The sequence below is a fragment of the Python bivittatus genome, unplaced genomic scaffold (assembly GCF_059951505.1).
Source record: "Python bivittatus isolate LINGU-HERP-01145 unplaced genomic scaffold, Pbiv_v1 ctg000340_np1212, whole genome shotgun sequence".
Lineage (NCBI taxonomy): Eukaryota > Metazoa > Chordata > Lepidosauria > Squamata > Pythonidae > Python > Python bivittatus.
In genome coordinates, this window is record NW_028277056.1 from 21,488,216 (window position 1) to 21,508,324 (window position 20,109).

The 20,109-nt window shown below is 38.2% G+C and overlaps 1 protein-coding gene across 5 annotated transcripts in view; it reads left to right on the top strand.

Annotated features, from left to right (window-relative positions):
- The first annotated feature begins 2,056 nt into the window (after positions 1-2,056).
- CDK8 (cyclin dependent kinase 8) overlaps positions 2,057-20,109 on the top strand; it is a 44,074-nt gene continuing 26,021 nt past the window's right edge. For 2 of the 5 annotated variants that reach the window (XM_007432831.4, XM_007432832.4), the window contains exons 1-4: positions 2,057-2,492; positions 13,690-13,765; positions 15,094-15,204; positions 16,270-16,410. In XM_007432831.4, coding sequence (XP_007432893.1) covers positions 2,359-2,492; positions 13,690-13,765; positions 15,094-15,204; positions 16,270-16,410 — 462 coding nt within the window. In that variant the 5' untranslated portion in view covers positions 2,057-2,358. The other 3 variants (XM_025169526.2, XM_088140684.1, XM_025169527.2) reach the window with 3 other exon arrangements.

Here is a 20,109-nt window from a genome sequence, read left to right on the forward strand (position 1 = left end):
CGGATCTCAATAATCATAGATGCTTTACAGAACTTTTTTTCAACTTGCTGTCTGGGAATTCTGGGAGTTGTAGTCCAAGTGCATCTGGGAAAGACCAATTTGGTAAAGGTTAAGTTACAAGAATTTCACAGAAAGAAGTAGTATTGCATTGATATTAATCCAAAAAGAGCTGTTTAAGCCCAATGAAAATACTAAAAAATAAAATAGAACCATGTTGTAGTTTGGCATAATGAGCTTGTTACCAAAAATAAACTTGTAACTGTTCCATGAAATCTTTTGCTTGGCATTGCAATTTAAGTTTGTAATAGACAGTTTTGTCCATTCATCAACAATTATCTTATATGCATAGCCTATATAAAGTTAGGGTATTATTTAACTGAATCATCAAAAGATGATTCAGTTTGCAGTTCAGTGAATCAGCAATTCACATGTTTAGTTTTAAGATTTTCAATCCTCAGTCACAATGATTTATTTTTTTTAAATTACCTCAGTTTGAAAAACAGTGGCAATGAAATGTTTATCTAACTGACCAGACAAGAGCAAGAGAGGAAAAAGAAAACACCCTGCAGTGTTTTTGCTGAATTGTGATTAACATTACTGCTTGCTCATGTCTGCACCAAAAGCTGTTCTTCAGCTAAGGCATAACTTTCAAGGTTGGTTTAAAAATTGACAGCCTCTGGCAAGACCCTGTAAAGAATTAGCACATCACTGTAAACAGTCTGGTAGCGATCTCTGGTAAACAATTTATGGCATAACAATAGCACCCAAGTTTTTGAGACAAGCCAGTACCGTGATTTCACCATTCAAAAGTCCATTAAAAGTGATGGGAGAAGAAAAACCTCCCTGTTTAGGCCATGTTTTCACAAGGTCACACAGGAGATACAGGTAGTCCTCAAACAAGGAGACTGATGACCAGTCCTCAAAGTTGCAGCTGTTGCAGCATCTACAGTAACATGATCACAATTCAGGTGCTTGGCAACTAGGTGGCAATTACAATGGTCACAGCATCCTGCTATCATGTGATCGCCATTTGCGACCTTCACTGCTAACTTCCGACAAGCAAAGTCAAGGGGGAAGCCAACAGGAAGTTGCAAGTCAATGTCATGTGACATCACGCTTAATGACCGTGTGGAATTCACTTAACGTCTGCAGCTGGAACTGCCATTGTAAGTTGGTGGGGTCATGTGACCTTGTGCTTTATGACCATATCACTTAGAGACAGAGGTCCCAGTCCCAATTACTGTCGTTGGCAGAGGACTGCCTGTACTTCTTTGCTTCTAACTTCTAAAAGTAGCTAGGTTCCTCTTGTTTCTACAGTCTTGTCTAGGAGATGAGGAGAAGTTTGTCAGGTCTTTAACTGGTGTGTCTTTTAAGTTAACATTAAATTATCAGCATTTTAGTGCCCCACCCCATTCCAGCATAATACTTCCACCAAAAACTGGGTGGGGTTGGTTTTTTTTTTTTTTTTTTGTCACAGTTACGCCCTAACGCCACGTCAGCTCTGAAAATTAACGTAGCTCCTGGACTAATGTTACATATGGATTACCTTAAAGACGCAGCCTTTATCGCGAGCCCAGAAACCAGTTTCTAGAAATACGTTCCCATGGAAACCAGGAAACACCCTCCCATTCCTAGCGTTCCCAACACATACGTGAACTACAACACCCAGCATGCAACTGGTTTTCCTACTGTCAACGTCGCCCAACACAACCGGTAAACTCCAACTCCCAGCATACACCAAACTCATCCGGTGAATCTGTAACGACAGCTCCCAAGGCGCTTAGATTATACGTTTCTATGCGCCCATGTTGATTTACAGTAACGATACTGCCAAAGTCTTTAGCTGGCAGCTATGGCGCGGTGCATGTTGGGGAGGGGAAACTGCCAGGGGAGGAGGGGCCGCTTCGGAGCCGGTTGGATTCCACGTGGTGCGCTCTCGAGGACGAGGGGAGACTCAGAAAAAGAGAGGCGACGCTTTGCGACGCTCTTCTTTTGCAGCAGCGCGGTCAGGCGCGACTGCCGTATATCGAGTAACGAGATACCGGCTGGCGTAGAGCGGCTTGCCTGTGTGGCTCTCGAGCCGGCTGTGGGGAGGAGGACGAAGGCGAGGAGGAGGAGGAGGAGGAGGAGGAGGAGGCGCGGAAGAATAGAGGGCTCCGCCTTGCCTTGCCTTGCCCTGCCCGCTCTCGCAGCAGCTTTCCCCTCTTCTCCCCACTATACCTGGATGGTCCGCGTCGCGGCGGCGGCGGGGCCTCCTCCTCCTCCCTGGTGCCTGCGGCGGCGGCGGTGGCGGGCGGGGGCTTCGCAGGGTGGGGTGCCGTCTGAGGAGGCGGAGGTGGCGGCGAGCCCGGGCGCTGAATGAAGATGGACTATGACTTCAAGGTGAAGCTGACCGGGGAGCGAGAACGCGTGGAAGACCTCTTCGAGTACGAGGGCTGCAAGGTGGGGAGGGGGACCTACGGGCACGTCTACAAGGCCAAGCGGAAGGACGGGTGAGTGAGTCGGGCGCTTGTGAAGGTTGGGCCGGGCGCTCTCCGCCACCCTTCCCCGTGTCTTTCGGACGCCGCTTTTCCCCAACCTGGTGCCCCCCAGATGTGTCAGACTACAGCTCCCATCACTCTCCGTTGGGCAGGCTGCCTAGGAACTGCGAGGGCTGTAATCCGACACGGCTGGAGGTCGCCAAGTTAGAGAAGGCTGCCGCAGTGCCTCTCTCTCTTTTCTCCTCCTCGTCGTTCTCTTTCTCCCTTCAGCATTTGGTGTCGGTGCTGTTTTTTCTCTGCCCTGGAGCCACTCTTGAGGGCTTTTCCGTCTGCCACGCAGTCTGCTTCGCTATGGTCCTCTCCGGAGGTATGTTCCTGGGCATCGACGGGTACACCGTAACTTTCTCTTGCGCTCTGGCCTTTGGGAGAGAGAGCTTTTTCCTGTGGAGCTCTGATCAGGGTCTGACAGCAACCTCTTCCTTGTGCTTGCTTTTGTAATGCCTTTAAGGCTAACGGGCGTGAGACATCAGAGTATGAAAAAGCTTGTGCAGCAGTTAACCCTTAATCTTTCTCATTCCCTAGATAGATTTGATTGCAGCTTCGGCGGGGGGGGGGGGGTAGTACATTGGGAAAAGACCCTTCTTTGCATTTAGGAAGCAGAGAGAGGTTTCTTATCCTGGATTGCACTGCTTTGTGCACCTAGTCCTGCATTGTTCATGACTCTAACTAGTAGCAGTTCTCCAGAATATCAGGCAAACACAAGTCTTTCGTCATCTGCTGCCTGATTCTTTACAAAGCTGGGTGTTTGTGCATGTAAAACACATGCTTGGGGACTAAGTTATGCCTTTCCCCACATGGAAACATGCCTGTCTCCGCTGTCCTAAGTCTGTTACATCTGTATGTCTTATTTTTCTTGCCTATAATTACTTTTCTTAATATTTTGCTCTTCTCCCCAACTAGCTTTTTGCAAAGCTCTTTCCATGCTCTTGGTTGTAATCCAACATTATTTAGTGTTGGATTTAATTACTGACATAATTATCATCAACCGATTAAGTCTCTTCCCCTTGCTCTACCACTATTATGCTTTATAATTGCTTTTCTGTTTGCAAGTATAGATAAACAGTTGGACACTGGGATGAAAATATATTACTAAAATGAGGTAGTAGATAACTTCCAGAACATACCCTCTCTTCACACATTTCTTCTTATAGTAGTGTCTCTGGCTTTTATGTTAACAATGCCTCTTGTCTCTTATCCTTCGTTCTTGTGTTCATAGTGGTATGATTAGTAATTGTGGTTTTATTTGTTGTGTTTCTAGCACTCTTCATCTTATACTATACATAACATTCTAATAAGTTCAGGCCTTCAGTTAACAGCCAGTATATGTGTGTGTGTGTGTGTGTGTGTGTGTGTGTGTGTGTGTGTATATATATATATATATATATATATATATATATATTCTCTTGTGCAATGTTTTTTTTAAAAAGCTCCCTGCTGAATATAATGGCCAGAATTTTGAAAACTATTGTACCAGTTTTGGGCAAGTTGTATTTGATTCTCGCTTTTTAATTTAAGATATGATATTGTATCTGTAAAATTGTACTGTAAAATTCCATCCTGGCCACACATTCTTCTACCACAGAGGTGTGATTTTTTAATGCGAATTATTATTCAGCTTTCATATGTTTGAAATGGTAGTTGAAGTTAAGTGTTATTTTACCAAGTGACATAGTTTTTAAAAAGAATCAGCAGCCTCCAACTTTTGTTAATACAATATATTGTAGTTGGTAAAATGGTGGCAACAGGATGTTAGCTTGCAAGATAGTCTATAAGGATCCTAGCTTTTATACAATAGCATGAGCTTGCATGAACTAAATTTGAGTTTTGGTTATACTTGTGGTTAAAATTGCCCAAATTGGTTCGTACTATCCTTACTTTTAGCAGGGAAAATAGCCGGTGCAGTTGTGGCCAAGAGTAGTAATCTGATCTATACCTTTTCACTATTTCTTAAAAGTATTATATGAAAGCCTCAATTGACCAAAACCTGTTTGGTTGCAAAAGTCAATATCTGTGGACTTAGCTAGTGATAGACATGGCATATGAAAGATTGTGACTTGAAATATAATAGGAGTAAATGGTAAAGACCCTGAATTAATGAATAAATTGAAAGAAATTAGATAAGTTATGTATCTGAAACTAAAAGAAAGGGGAAGGATGTAGTTGATCTCAATGACAAAGTTCTGATCTTGTGGATTGGAGTTCACAAATACATCCAAAAAAGTAAAAGTGTAGATTTAATTAGGAATGAAAGGATTAAATGTAAAAAAATGAATTAGTACCATTTACGTTTTATGAGTGTGTACAAACATAGGAATCCATAGGTTGTTAAGTTCTAGTGAATGATAATGTAAGAACCAGAGGTTAACTTCTGGGGGGAAATGTACAACATTCTGACTAAACATAATTTGGTAAAATAAAATATTCAATAGGCAACATGAATGGATGTATGGAAATGAGATGAGAGAATACAGAAAAAGGTGTTGGGCTATTCAGAGATCCAGGAACAAGTGAGAATTGAGACTTTTTAATGAGCATCTATTTAGTAAAAGATCTGTTTTGAAGATATAGTTTAAGAATAAATCTGTTTTTATATATAAAATATTCATTCCTTTACTACATATGTATGTATGTATGTATGTATGTATGTATGTATGTATAGAGAGAGAGAGTATGTGTAAAGGAATGAATATAATTTGAAAAGCATAATTGATTATGATGAATTATGGATTTATGCATTTCCTTTTGTCTTTGTGTGCACATTTTTATTTTATTGCAAGTTCTGACAGCATCTGATGTAGAATAGCCTATAAATATTACAAATAAATGATTATTTATGATAGAAGGCTGAGAGAATAAGTGAAGGCTGCAAGGGGGATGAGAGATTCTGAAGATGGGATCAAGCATTTTTTGGTAGTGCCAAGAGTGGATCTTGAGAGAAATGAACATGAAAGAAGTGGGGGGGGGGGGTTCAAGCACAAACAGAACAATTGCAAAAAGAAATAAGTATGAGTTCTGTATGAAACAGTATTAGAGGACAGATTAATCTCCCAACGGAATGAATGGTATTTGAACATAAATGATGATGTGAAAATTGCTTGGCATAAAGTGGAAAGAATTATGTTACTGACTGCCAGAAAAAAGTGTGGAGTTTTACTAATGGAAAGTATGTAAAAGGATGCTTGGTAGAAGGGAGAATTGAAAGTGGTTTTGGAGGAAAAAATGTGGGTAAGATAAAAATTGCTGCAAAAATAATGATTAGAAGATAATGTATAATATAGACAGAAATAAGATACAGTTGCAAAGAATATAATCAAAGAGAGCAAGAAATGGTTAAGATTAAAAGAGGAAAGGAAAATGCTGAGCAGTGTTGATGGAAATAAACAATTGTTTTGACAATGGGTGAACAGAGCTAAACCAAGATCCACAATCTGAATGAATCAAATTAAAAATAAGAGATGTTATGATTTACAATGATACTGATGTGAGGAAATACTAAAGGACTATTTTAGAGATTTGAATGAAAATAATAGTGATATATCAAACATTAAATTGAAAGGAATACTATAAATGTTATTGTTCAAGAAAAATGGATGACAAGAAAGTCACAAATGCAGTGAATGTTAAAAAAATGGTTAGGCTGCAGGTGTAAGCTGTAAACTGGATAAATATTAAAATATGGCTAAAGTTAGCTTATGATCTGACTCTGTGACTTGTTTAACATATGTAAAGGCTGAATTTATGCGTGGTGATTAAAAAATGCTATTATTGTTCTCACATATAAAGGTAGCAAGAGAAAATGTAAAGACTACAGTGATCTTTACACATTATTAAATATGCTTGGGAACCTGTTTGGCTAAATTTTGCACTGGGCTAGAAACCAGGAGACCATGAGTTCTAGTCCCACCTTAGGCACAAAGCCAGCTGGATGACCTTGGGCCATTCTCTTTCAGCCCTAAAAAGAAGGTAATGGCAAACCACTTCTGAAATCTTGCCAAGAAAACTGCAGAGACTAATCCAGGCAGTCGCCAGGAGTCAACAGTGACTTGAAGGCACACATATACACAAAATGCTTGGGAATATATTTGGCTGAATTTTGATTGGAAGTAAGTAAGGTGGCAGTGAACAAAATTTGCGAAGTATTGTGCAGCTTAATGCTAGGCAGGAGAAATTATTCTTCAGATTGTTCAGCAATATGTGAATATATATTTTAAAACATACTACTGACAATTAAAATTGCCAGTTTAAATATATGTATATTAATTTCTTTTCAAAACAACAAAGAAACTAGGGATTGATTTTGGCTCTAAAAGATAATTTCATAATTTCTGAGTGATGCATAATTTGTGAGTGAGGCTTTTAGTGATTTAAATTTCCTACCGTGCTAGAAAGGAATCATCATAAATCTAATAATTGACTGAATTAGGTAATTATGCCCACTTGCTCCAATAAAGGTTCCCATAAGTGAATTTGGTGAGAAGCAATTTTGGAAACTTCCTTTATATTATTAACTGACTGCTCCAAAAGGCCAGCCAATACTTCAATGCAGGATTTCAGAAGGGGAATTACTAAAAATCAGTTCCAATGGTTTTGTATAATGTGTGAACCAAGCCAAAGTGTTGTTTGTTTGTGACTTAATATATAATGTTAACTCTGGCAATCAGAGTCCATGAACTTCTTGTTCAGTTTCTGGTGGATTTTTTTTTACCTTGGCTCTTGGTTCTGCTTTATGTTACGTTATTATATTCTTAAATATTCTTAGCCGCCCAGAGTCACCATGGTGAGATAAGTGGCCATATAAATTGAAATAATAAATTAAGGTTTATCCAATAAACTATCATCACACAATGTGTGAAGCACAAGTTTTCAAGAGCCTTTGGTCAATGGGATACCAGTTAAATATAATATTTAATTTTTCTGAGTTGAGCTTCCATGATCTACATGGATGCCAATACAGTAAAAATAAGGCAGGTTTTTCCATTTTTCCTTTGTATCAGCTGCAATTCCTTTGAAATGTGTTTTTTGTTGTTGTTTTTGTTTTTAATGTAGGATTATCTCACTATAGCTGGATATGTGACAACCTATCAATTCTTCCCCCCGTGCTCTACCTTTTTCCAGACTTTTCTTATTGTACTAGCACTTCCATGCAAATGCAGTGTCCTGAATTATTTACTTAAAATATAATAATTCATTTTCATCTTTCTTAGACTTAACAATAATGTAAAGCATTTTTTAAAAAAGGGAATTAAATTCAAAGTTGAAAGTTGCTGCAGTAAATAGGGAAAAAATGAGCATGTCAAATATTAACAAAATGTGATTTTTTTTTAAATTTAGGAATGCTGACTTAAATGGATGAATTTTAAAAATAGAATTAAATGAACAAGGTCTGTAGACTATACAACAGCCTGCATTCAGATTAAATTTCCTCTTTAGCCAAAATAAGCATAGGTCCCAGGAAGATTAATAATAAGAAAATATTTGCTTTCAGACTTACAATCTAAAATTTATGACGTATAAGTGAAAAGTATTATAGTGGAAGCAAAAATAACTCATATGGATATTAGCTCTTTGCTACAATGTTCTTAAAAGTGGTCTTGCTGAGAGAGGATAGCAAAGTAAATTTTGTGCAGTTTTTAATTCTCTTGTCACTGTTATGGAATCAGGTTAGTCTCAGCCTTCTTGAGATGCCTTTCTTGAGAGATGTAATACCAGGGCCATTCTAAGTTAGAGAGGAATGTTCTTTTTGTTAGGGAGTGGAGAACTAATTTCCATGCAGGGCTATCTTTGTAGATGATGTAGATGATGTATATGTCATGGAATTGGTCTGAAGAAGGAGCACAACACTGTGGAGAATAACCATGTTTATTGCAACAATCTGTTGGGTGCCTGCTTTACAAGAAAGAGGGACCCTGAACAATGGATAAGCAAAGATTTTTAAGGAAGTTGAGGGCTACAAGGTGGAAAATCCTAGGAATCTGATTTCTTGGCCAGTTTGGGGAAGCTAGCTAGGTCCTTGTGAGGAAGTCCAAGGAGATGGAATGTTGAGGTCATCAGTGGAGGGTGGGAGGGTTAGGGTTTCTCTATGTTTCAGTTTTCTTGTAAAGGTTGCCCTTGGGCTGTACTGTGAACTGGTGAGGAGGCTTCTATTCTTTGGTTTAGATGGGATTGCAGGGGGGCTTTGTGTGGGGTAAGGAAGGGTCAGTTTGGGGCTGATACGATTAGGCAAATAGATGAGCTGGCTTTGACCTTGGTCATCTGTAAAAGACAGGGAGGAAAAGGGTGCAACCTCCATTTTGTTCATTATGTTTATTTTCTCTACTACATAAAGAACCAACTTTATCTTGTTCATGCTGTGATGCCCTCCTTTATACTGTGATGAGCCAAGGAGGTATAGCTAAAGCTTGCTAGGGTCCTGGGTTGGAGGCTGAGAGGAATGAGCTAATGCAGGAGCACTCTCTGGTCATTCCAGGTTACACTGAAGTATAGTATAGATTGCAGTGATAAGACAAAACATGTTAGGATGTGTATAGTATATGACAGGTATATTGGTTAGAGTATTCACTGTTATCCTAGCAAAACACAGTAGTAAACTCAGGCTTTATTTATGAAGGGTGGCAAAGCCAAGTTTCATTGAGACTTCACCACTATGCAAGACACAATTCTGAAAATGCCTATGGCTGTATCTGAAGGTTTGTGCTCCCAAGGACTAAGTGACGAAAAAACTGTAGAATTACCCTCACATTGTGAGATTGAGGGGAAGGCTTAATCCTGAAATCTGAAAAGTATAGCAGGGGTGCAGAGAGGTCTCCTAGAATTGGAGTGACTTGTAACTGAATGTTGGCTGGTGGGGCCCCGGACGAAAGCCTTCTCTGCTGTTGCCCCTGCCCTTTGGAATATTCTCCCCCCAGAGGTGCAGCGGGCCCCTACCTTCCTGGTCTTCCAGAAAGGACTAAAGACCTGGCTCTGCCAGCTTGTATGGGGCAACAAGAATCTTACCCAATCCTGGGGATGGCTGGTGCCCTGATGACACTCCCTGAGCTACTTGCCAATTAACATCAATTCTTGGACTATATTTATTATTTATTCAGGATCATTCTATATTGTATTTTTAATTGATTTTAGCTTCTCTGTAAACCGCCCAGAGTTGTTTTTAACAAGATGAGTGGTGACAAATTTGATATATAAATAAATAAAATAAAACTAACTGACTTTAAGATGTTTAGCCTCTGAGCTATCAGGCAATAACCACATCACCCTTCATTCTCTGGCAATGGATGAAGCCAGAATATCTTCCCTTTATTTCTACAGCCTTAGTCACTATTTATTAAGCAGTGCTCCAAATCCGGGTAATTACATTTACTGCTATTTCTTGCTTGCACCATGACTTGCATCTGTTTTGTCCATCTTGCATACTTTTTTTTTTTAACCATATAGATGAAACTTATTCATGTAAAATATTTTTACATTGCCTTTTACACTGTGCCTCTCCAGATGGCTTATACAATTTTAAAATCTATTTTATACAAGTTAAAAAAACTAGAGATATGCAAAATCACCAATTCAGGAATGGGAGTTCCATTCCCAAGAACTCCAGAATATTCTATTCCCCTTTTGGAATATAGCATTCCAGGGGAGATTCAGTGGTTTCTGGAAGGAAATGAATTTTTGCAGAATCTGTTGCTTCCTCGCTATTGAGATAGCCAAGCTCTTGTTTCATGCCCTCATGATGTCACACTAGGATTATTGTAGCATCCAGTTGGCTGGGTTACCCAAGACCTTCTTCCACCCTTGCTTTGTAAGGAGAATGCTGCTGTTCAATTATTTTGGACCTTCCTTATTTTGCCCCTACCTCTTTTAATTGCCAGTAATTACATTGGTTGGGGATTCAAGAAAGATGCTAATACAAAATGATGTTGAAAGATCTGCTGGTGGCTCAGGTACCTGTGAGCCTGAGTCAATAATTAGACCAGAGTTGTTTTGTTCTACTGTGTACTAGAAGAGGGATGTTGTGGCTAAGAGCTTTGGTAAGGGCTCCAATAATTTGTAATAGACTTCCACTAGGATTACACTTTGTAACAAGCCAGGGAAAGAAAACTCTGCAGACAGAATAGCACTCAGTGGATAACAGTTGTTAATTACTCTAAATGGCTCTCATTCTCTTTTTTTTTTTTCTGCGCTCAGTCGTTACCGACTCTGCAGTGACTGCTTGGACGAGTCCTTGCAGTTTTCAAGGCAATTGTTTCGGAAGTGGTTTGCCAGAGCCTCCTTCCTAGAGCAGAGCCCAGCTGGTGAGCGCAGAAGGCGGGGTTTCCGTTGCTTCGCGCCCTTTTCGGGTGCATGCGGTTTTTCACGCTTACCGGCAACTGCTCCCGACTCCTTTTTTGCAAGGCGCCACCAGCATTTTTCCTCCCACCGGAGTGAGAGTACCCATTTATCTACTCACGTGAGTTTTCGAACTGTTGGGTTGACAGGAACTGGGGAGGAAACAGGAGCTCACCCTGCTAACACGAAGGCTGGACTCGAACCACTGAAGCGTCGACCATTTCTGGCCGGCAACTTTCAGCGTCATTAAGCCGCTGTGCCACCGCATCCCCCTTCTCATTCTCTACTGAGTATTTAACAAAGGGGAGAGAATTTAAGATGTTATGCAAAAAGAAGATCCCCTCCCAGCTTCAGGGAGCCTAAGACTACAGCAACATTTAGATAAGAAGAAAAGAAGTAGATTTTATTGCACATAAAATCTTGCCCTTTAGTCTGCAATTGGAAACTCGTGGTTACTTTGCAGGCTGGATTGGTCATGACACACTACTCTGGAACCCGTTGGTTAATCTTAGTGCTCCATTAATTTGAGCAGGATTTTATAGGTTGATCATAAGAAGTATATGGCACCCAAAATCCTGCTTCTTGCTTACTTAAAAGACATAAGTTTTTTGTGAGCTACAATTCATTTCATCAGATGATTACCCATGTAATACATGCAGATTTGTGATAGCAATTCACATTATTTGTTTAGAGATTTTAATAGCTTGCTCCCAATCATCCAGTTCCCTATCCCAATGATGTGATTTAGATTGATTTCCTGGTGAACTTTCAATCCTAAATGACACAACCAAGATAATTAACTATGCAGTCTGAGAATAGCACATACAATTTGGAGAACGGTGGGTGCGGCCTTCTCTCGATGCTTTGGAAGGCCTCAGAAGCTTTCTGAAGACTTTCCAAAGCGTCATGAAAATGTTGTGTGCAATTTGGAGAACAGCATGAGTGGCCTCAGGCCAGGTGTGTCTTGTCAGCAGTGGGAGGAAGATAGTGAAGGTCAGATGGGCGTGGCAAGGCCTGCGGAGTGCAGGGTGGCTGGGGCTTGGTGCTGGGGTGACTGGCCGTTGTGTGGGACTTGAGGTGGTGCTCCTTGGCAGCACCTGGGGGCAGTGGTGGCTGGCTGAGACTGCTAAAGGCTGAGCCTCTACTTCAGCCCCAGCACTGCTGCCAAAGGGTGCTGCTGTGCAGGACCATCAAAAGGCCAGAGATTGTGGTGGGGGGGGAGATAGGTGGGTCAGGGAGTTGAAGAGGAGGAAGACGAGGCAGTCCCTTACCTTACTGAGACTCGGGGCTGGGAGGAACCAGGCCAGGAATGGCTTGGATCAGGGTGGGTCCTTGCCTAATGACTAGTGGGATTCAGTTAATGATGGCAACGGGAACTGCTGGGATTGCCATTGCTAAGTGATGCAGTCACATGACATCATGCTTTACAACCACATCGCTTAGCGATGGAAATTCCGGTCCCAATTATCTTTGTAACTCAAGGACTACTTGTACTTATTTCTTTAGAGAGGGTACAACCTTACTCAGAAGAGATTCCCAATACTAGAGTACTTCCATTTTACTACAATTCAGACTGAGTTTATTCATGTACACCCAACCTTCTGCTAAAGGAAAACTTATGTCAGTGGAATGGGGAAGGAAATTATTTTTGTCATTTTTTCTATATCTGTCAAAATGTGCTATGGAGGATCTCCTAATCCTCCAGCAGATTTATGAGAAGGACATAGATTGCTGCAGTAAAGAGAGGAAGTCAGTGAGATGTCTCAAAGCAGTTACCTATTGTTGAATGTTACCAATTATTTTCTAAACATTTCTGCTTAATTTTTTTTTCTTACGGTCAGTGGCCAAAATTGTTTTTGAGATTAATTATGGGAAGATGGGAACCTCAACACTAGCTAATAGCCCTCTATTCATCTTTCTAGTGTTAGAAAGTATCAGTGCTGTTATCAGATTTAATATTTCTAGGATCAGACTGATACATATATATGTAGAAAACACATAGGAATGGATTTGGTATCTTTAATATAAATTCCCAAAAATGGATGGATAATTTGCTTTAGATTGCATTCCCTGCCCTTGGTGCTGAAATGCAACAGCGTTAGTTATGTCACGTTATGTCAAGCTAAACCACTGTACTTTTTAAAAGTTGTATGCTACAGTGGGAAAAATAAATTTGCTTTGCTAAGATAATTTTTATACCTGAGTTTTTAAAATTAATCGTTCATCTATAATTTTGCTTTTATTTCTAAGTCATTCAATTAAGGCAGTTTTGGATAGATCACTTGTATTCTGGAATGGGAAGTTAGGTTGTATAGTCTTATGCATTCATGTTAAATATTTAAGTTTACATTTTAGCCCATCTGATGATATATTCATTTCTTATTTATTTGGAAGATAAATTGTTTTATATAAAGAAATTGCAGAAATATATATATTTGGTAATATCTTTTGTCTAGCAGGTTGGATTCCATACCTTATATTTTTATTTCTAGTTGGTGATAGCACTTTTAAAAAAATTTTTCAAGATGTTTATTGCATGAGATTTGTACTCAAATGTCGACTTACTCTCAACTTACACTCAAAGATTCAGTTGTGTTCAACTTACATTTAAGCATAGCAAATAAAATAAATGTGCTGTATAAAGGTCATGCTCTAATCCAGCCAGCTACATGGTTGGCTATGTATTACATGAATTATATTTTGGTTGAACCTACCTAGCATTCATCTTTTTTTCAAACATTTAATTGAGTGTACAGTCCTAAATATTGCTTGTAAGGATTCTTTTGAATTTATAATGCAGTTTTGTATTACTTTTTCTTCCCTATTGTAGGAAAGATGATAAAGATTATGCTCTGAAGCAAATAGAAGGTACTGGAATTTCTATGTCTGCATGCAGAGAAATAGCTGTAAGTAACTTCAGTTCTAAACTAATGTTCATTTAAACTTTATTTTAGTAATTTAAGTTGCTGTTGATACTGTATATCTTGCACTTCAACCCATAAATGTTTTTGGCCAGGATTGGAAAAGTGTCTGTTTAAAGTAGATCATCATGCTGTTTCTAGCTCAGGAGCAGCAGCAAACTATAGCAATTGGTAGATTGCCATTAAACCACAATGGTCAGTTGTTGTATCTAAGAGATTCTCAAGATCAGTTTAGTAGAAAAAGTGATTTTACAGTTCAATATCAAGACATTTATGTAAATAGATGGTGAATGTTGGAACCAGCTGTGTTAGACAGGGCAAACAAAGACAGATTAGCTAATTTATGGTACCTTTGCTTGGATTAAAAGCAGTAAAGCTGTATGTGTGAAAAACCTCTTCATCTACATGTTTAAAATCAAACTATTTCTTATGGTGGAACGTTATCATTGCAACTCTGTTTCCTTAAATTTATTTTGAGTAGTAGTTAGGGGTTATGAACAGGTTCAGGACTGTAATAGAAGGAGTATTATTCTCTCATGCAATTTTCTGTTTGAAAATTGTCCCACACTGTTTTGCCTTAGTTACATAACAAAACCAAACCAAGGAAAACAGGTAAACAGACAGAGCTAATCTGTGAATATGTCTTTACTACTGAACAAAGAACAAGTGGAGGATCGGCTTTTAGTGTATAAATCATATAGGGCTATTTTGAGACTCCTGTTCAGATCACTGTGTTGCCACTATTTGGAAATAATATGTATGAAAAATCATCAGTATTCTCTTTATAGGGTTACTTTTTAAGAGACCTTTTAAGCATGGGCTACCCCTCACCTTTCAGCTATGAAGCATCCAGTGGTAATCTTATTTTAGCTTAAAGTCACTATTTTTGTAAGCCCATTTTTATAAGAAACAAATCGGTTTGTCAGATGTAGAGATAAATATTGACAATTGAACAAAAGAATAAGTGTAAACCATGACTTGTGATAGTGTATTCGGTTTACCTACATGCCGTTAGTTTCGGATTAAAGTTACATCATTTTTTAAATTGTGGAAGTTCCCTTCAGCTTAATTTAAATAGTGCCATCTGCATCCTAAGGGAGGTATGTTTGACCTAGTTGTAGTCCAATTTAAAAACCTGGTAGGAATTCCTTAATTAAAAGGAATCCCATGCTGCTTTTTTTCCCCCTTTGTGGATTAAAAACTTTTAGATTAAGCCTGAAAAACAAGCTTACTTGTTTTAAAGTTATAAAAAGAGTTGTCAGTTTGTATCTTTGGTTTGTGCAATTTTCTAGTGGATGGTATTTGTTTTGCAGCTGTTGCGGGAACTCAAGCATCCAAATGTAATTTCTCTGCAAAAGGTGTTTCTGTCTCACGCTGACAGAAAAGTATGGCTTCTCTTTGACTATGCGGAACATGACCTTTGGGTAAGAAAGCTTGTTGGCTAGTCGATAAAATGGCAACTACAGATTGAAGCCCCGTTCCTTTGTATATTCATCAGTGTTATACCGCCTACAAAATGGCAAAGCCTGAATCTGCAGTTGCACCCCCTGTTATGGACAGCTCTGATGAGACTTGAAAAATATAATTCTTAAATTTCAGCATGAAACTGTTCTCATGAGCTTTTTCCTATACTTTTCGATGACAAATGCTGGGCCCTTAAATACTATAAAGGTTGGGGATAAAAATGTTGGAAAGAGTATGATTCTTAATAAATAAGTTTGGATTGGGTCCAGTTTTCAAAGTGGCTAGAAGTCCAGTACAACTTCCCCCATTGCCCCAAGTATTTTTCTGTAAGATACATAAAGATTTCACAAGACGTTTTTCATAGACACTTCTTGGCATTGTGGCAGATAAGAAAATATTTTTTCCTCCTTAAATTAACACAAGTTGGATAAAATAAATGGCAGTTCATTTGTGGGAGGGAGGGAAGGGGGGGGGCGATAGAATGTTTAATTTTAAATGTTTCAGACTGTTAGACATGCTGCAGAAGGCAAAAGTGCCTCATCAGGTACATTACAGGGCCATAACAATATCCTCTATCTTCAGATAGAGAAATGGTTGTAAATTAATTAAAAAATAGATTTATGCTATTATTAAAAACATTAAACATAAATCTGCTTATGAAGTAAATTATCTCAATCTAGCCTTTTTGATGTAGTTCTTGTTTTCCTGTTATATAGTTATATTCAAGTCTTCTAGATGTGAATAAGAAAATACAAATTTAGAAACAATTCTTTGAAAGATCGTTTTGGAAAGGTTTGTAGTCTGTAATGTACTAGAGATAAAGCAAATTTAAGATCGAAATTTAGCTATTAAGTACAATATTAAATCAAAAGGGAGATGGTTAATGCTTACAAAGTGATATACATAATTCTTGTTCTAATCTCAGAAATGCTAACTCAGTAATGAATACAGTGGAAATTTTGGCTGTAATGAACATTGTATCAAAATGTTTCCACTCATGCTTATTAATCATGTTTGTTTTTTAGCACATAATAAAATTTCACAGAGCTTCTAAGGCAAACAAGAAGCCAGTTCAGTTACCTCGGGGAATGGTGAAATCTCTATTATATCAGATCCTAGATGGCATTCATTACCTACATGCTAACTGGGTGTTACACAGGGATTTGGTAAGTAGATCTACAGTGGGGATTAGAAATAGATATAAGGCTTTTGTCTAGTTATGATGTTTTGCACAATATATTAGGTACTAAACTATTAATAATTTGTTTTGGCATTTAACTTAGCAGGCAAATGTCTGTGTGAATACAGGTGTTTTTATTTTATATGTCATTTTCTGTATTTGTCAAGAGAAACAGCATAGCTGCTCTTACATTCTTTATTAAAAAAAAAAAAAAACTACACAAAACTTACCAGGCAAGGAGTAGGGACAACATTAAGTATAATTTGCATATTTGACCTATCAATTACCCAAGTTACATTTCTTATTTTCTGTGAATGCTTTTAAGAACATATTATTCGATTAGTCCAAAAATCTGTCTAGGCTTTCCCTGTCAGATTCTCCAAAGGGCTTGAGGATATGCTGGTATAGCAATCTAGGAGTTTTAACACAGTTCTCATGCTTGCTTTTGGCATCAGTTAATTAGAACTAGGGTTCAATTATACCTGATAGCCATTAGTATGGTGTCTGTACTTAGTTCTCTGTCTGAGCTAATGACCATTGGTGCATGTTGTGGTATTACAATTTTTTTTTTGTATAAGAAAAATGTTTTCTTTGCTTGGATCCAGCCCAAACTGTCAGCAAGTGCAGATTAAAAAAAACAAACACTTAAATAGTATCAGAGCTGGTTAGTACTTGGATAGTAGAAACTAGAAAATATCAGAGCTGCAGGCTGGGGTTAAAAAAACATTCTGAACAAAACTAACGGCAAACCATTTCATTATGGCTAAGAAAACTCTATGGAAATATCTGTATAGTCACCAGGAATCAACCTCAATTCAAGAAATACTTACTCTTCCTTTGCTGCAAATGTCTTCCACATTGTAACTCTCACTTCTGTACAGTTTCCTTCAGTACAGTCAGCACTAGTGTAGGGAAGATATATTCGCCCATCAGAATGCTTCCAGACAGTACACATGTATGAATGGGGATGCATGGACTTTGTAGAAATGCTTAGAAAAACAGTATCAGGAATGTTTTACATAAAACAAATGCTTAAAAAACAGGTTTGCTAAAGAACCCTTACAAAGATAAAGAAAAAACGCTTATCTTCGGGATTATCTTCTCCAGAATCTGCCTGCTCTGGACAGTCTAGACAAAAAAGGATGCTGTGAGTGCCTACCTCTAGGGAAGTGGTGTCAGGACCCAGAGAATGACATTCTTAGTGGCAGCCCCCTCACTTTATAACAGCTGTCCTCCTGAGGTCATGTTAGCTCCTGTCGTTTTATTCTTTCAGAAGTTGGTTAAAATATATGATTTTAAAGATTTTAATGTGATCCTGCTTTTATAGATGTGTTACTCTTGCATCTTGTGAGACACCTAATGTTGCTCAAGTCAGTAGCATATAAATAATAGCTAATAAATATGTAAAATACCTGAGGTTTATGAAGAGCTGCTTTTGGCACACTGTTCATGGAATTGATTCAATGTTGCTTTCAAACTCAAGCCTACAGTTTTGTTACACAGGTTTTCTATCAAAGTAATTTTTCTCATGTGTACAATTATTGACACTCCCCACCCCCAACTGAATGATGGAATAAATTGATAAATTTATGAGAGCCTTGTAAATCAGTTCTGAATGCAGTGCAGATTAGCAACTCTTAAGAATGTTGGGGTGTTGTGAAATGTAATGGCAGACACAGTTCATCTAGGCACCTCCATTGCATTTGGCAAATATTGAATCAAGGCAGGAAAAGCTGTATTATCAACACTGGTTCTCTAGTTATCTATATTCTTGGAGACAAGCTTGAATTATATCTGGGCAGCTGCAAGAGGACTTGGAGACTTCATTATGATATAGTCCTGCAACTGCAAATTCATTACTTTTCAAACTAGTATCCAACAGACTAATCTGCATAAAAAGATAAACTTTAGAATTGATAAGAGTATAATATTCATGCTTGATTTGTGGCACATTTTTGGAAGGGTCAACTGCCAGCTTCTTCGCCCCCTAAAGTTTACAATCCATTTTGATTCAGCATTTGTGAAAACTCATCTTTAATGAGCAATATAAAAAGCATAAACAATGATGATATGTCATAACAAGCATTTCCTTATTATATTTCTATCCCACATTTCTTCCAGGAGTTCAGGTCAGCATATCGTCCTCACAGGGTTTCCCATAGCAACAATTCTGTGGGTTAGTTTGGGCTGAGAGATTTTGAGTGGCCCAAAATCACCCAGTAATGTATGGCTGAGAATGAAGTTGAACCTGGGTCTTCCAGATTCTAGTTCAACATTTTAACCACTGCACCACACTGTTATGGCATATGTTACTGCTGTTTATACTTTTTCTATTGAATATATGTATGTAGTATACGGCTACCATGGAGTTAATTATTTGTATGTTGTGCATGCTTTTTAAACTAGTAACATACAAATACTAATTAACAGAAAAAACAAAATATATGTTGTTTGCTTTTTTTTAAGTTATGTTAAGCTTTTCCTACACATTTGTGTACCTGTTTTGTTTTTCTTGTTCATCAAAAACCAGTGGGAAGTCAAGCCTGTGTTTTTCAGGGTATTGGTACTTTCAAAGTACTCTGAAGGCTGCAAAAAAGCTGCCATAGATTAAAGATGACCTGCTGCACCCACTTGTTTAGTTTGTTGTCTAACTAACATTCTTGTAGGCACATAGGTTTGGCAAGGTTCCACTAGTATGTAAAAAGGAAGCTCCTCTAATTTTGTACTTAAGTATTAGTAGCTTTGTATTTCTCCCAAAACTTAATGATTTCCTTCCACCACAGTATTGGATATATATAAAAACAATCTTATACATTAGATGACACTGGAATGCTTTTTTGAAATGCTGCAGTTTCAATATTGCCCTAAAGCAGCAAGAGAAATTAAGCAAAATGGAAGAGATTTAGCACTCCTCAATGATAATAAATCAGCTCCATTGTTGGGGCATCTAAAATATAGGCACAGCTTTGGAAAAACTTCACACATCTTATATATTCTAGGCTGTATGATACAAGCAATAATACTGTCTGCTTTGTACAATTAAAAGAATGCAAGCAATGATCCAAAGAATATTTTGAGGTGAAGACAGAGCATGACTAGCCAAACATTGGTTACCTGTTAACTGAATAGTAAACACAAGCCATCTATTTATGTAACATTTTTCATAGATGATGATCTAGCAGCTAGAATCCTTGGTGTTCATTCAGATCAAACCTCTAATATTTGGGATTTATGGATAAAACACAGTAAGAGTGCATTTGAACCACTCTAATAGCTATATTAATTTTTCCTTGTGTTTATAAATGATCCCCAAATTCTCCATTCTGTGTTAACCCTTAGAGTCCCTAAGTAGAGAGCAATTGAAACCATCACACTGCAGCTTGTGAAGAGCATAATGATTAAGATTCCTTCTTTGGTGGTATTGCTGATTACAGTTTACCAGATTGTGCTTGGGAAACAAGCCATCTTCAACTGTTTAATCTTTCAGTAACTGGTTCTGCTATTTCCCCATTCAAAGGGCTTTCTGTTTATCAAAGAAGATAAACTGCTTCATAATGAGAAGTGAAAAGCTTATGCAATTATATTAGATATTAAGTATGTTTCCTCATCTTGCATAACCTTCAAGAGAGTACTCTATACTCTCTTATATCTGCCAAAACAGCAACCCTATGAGGTAGGATGGACT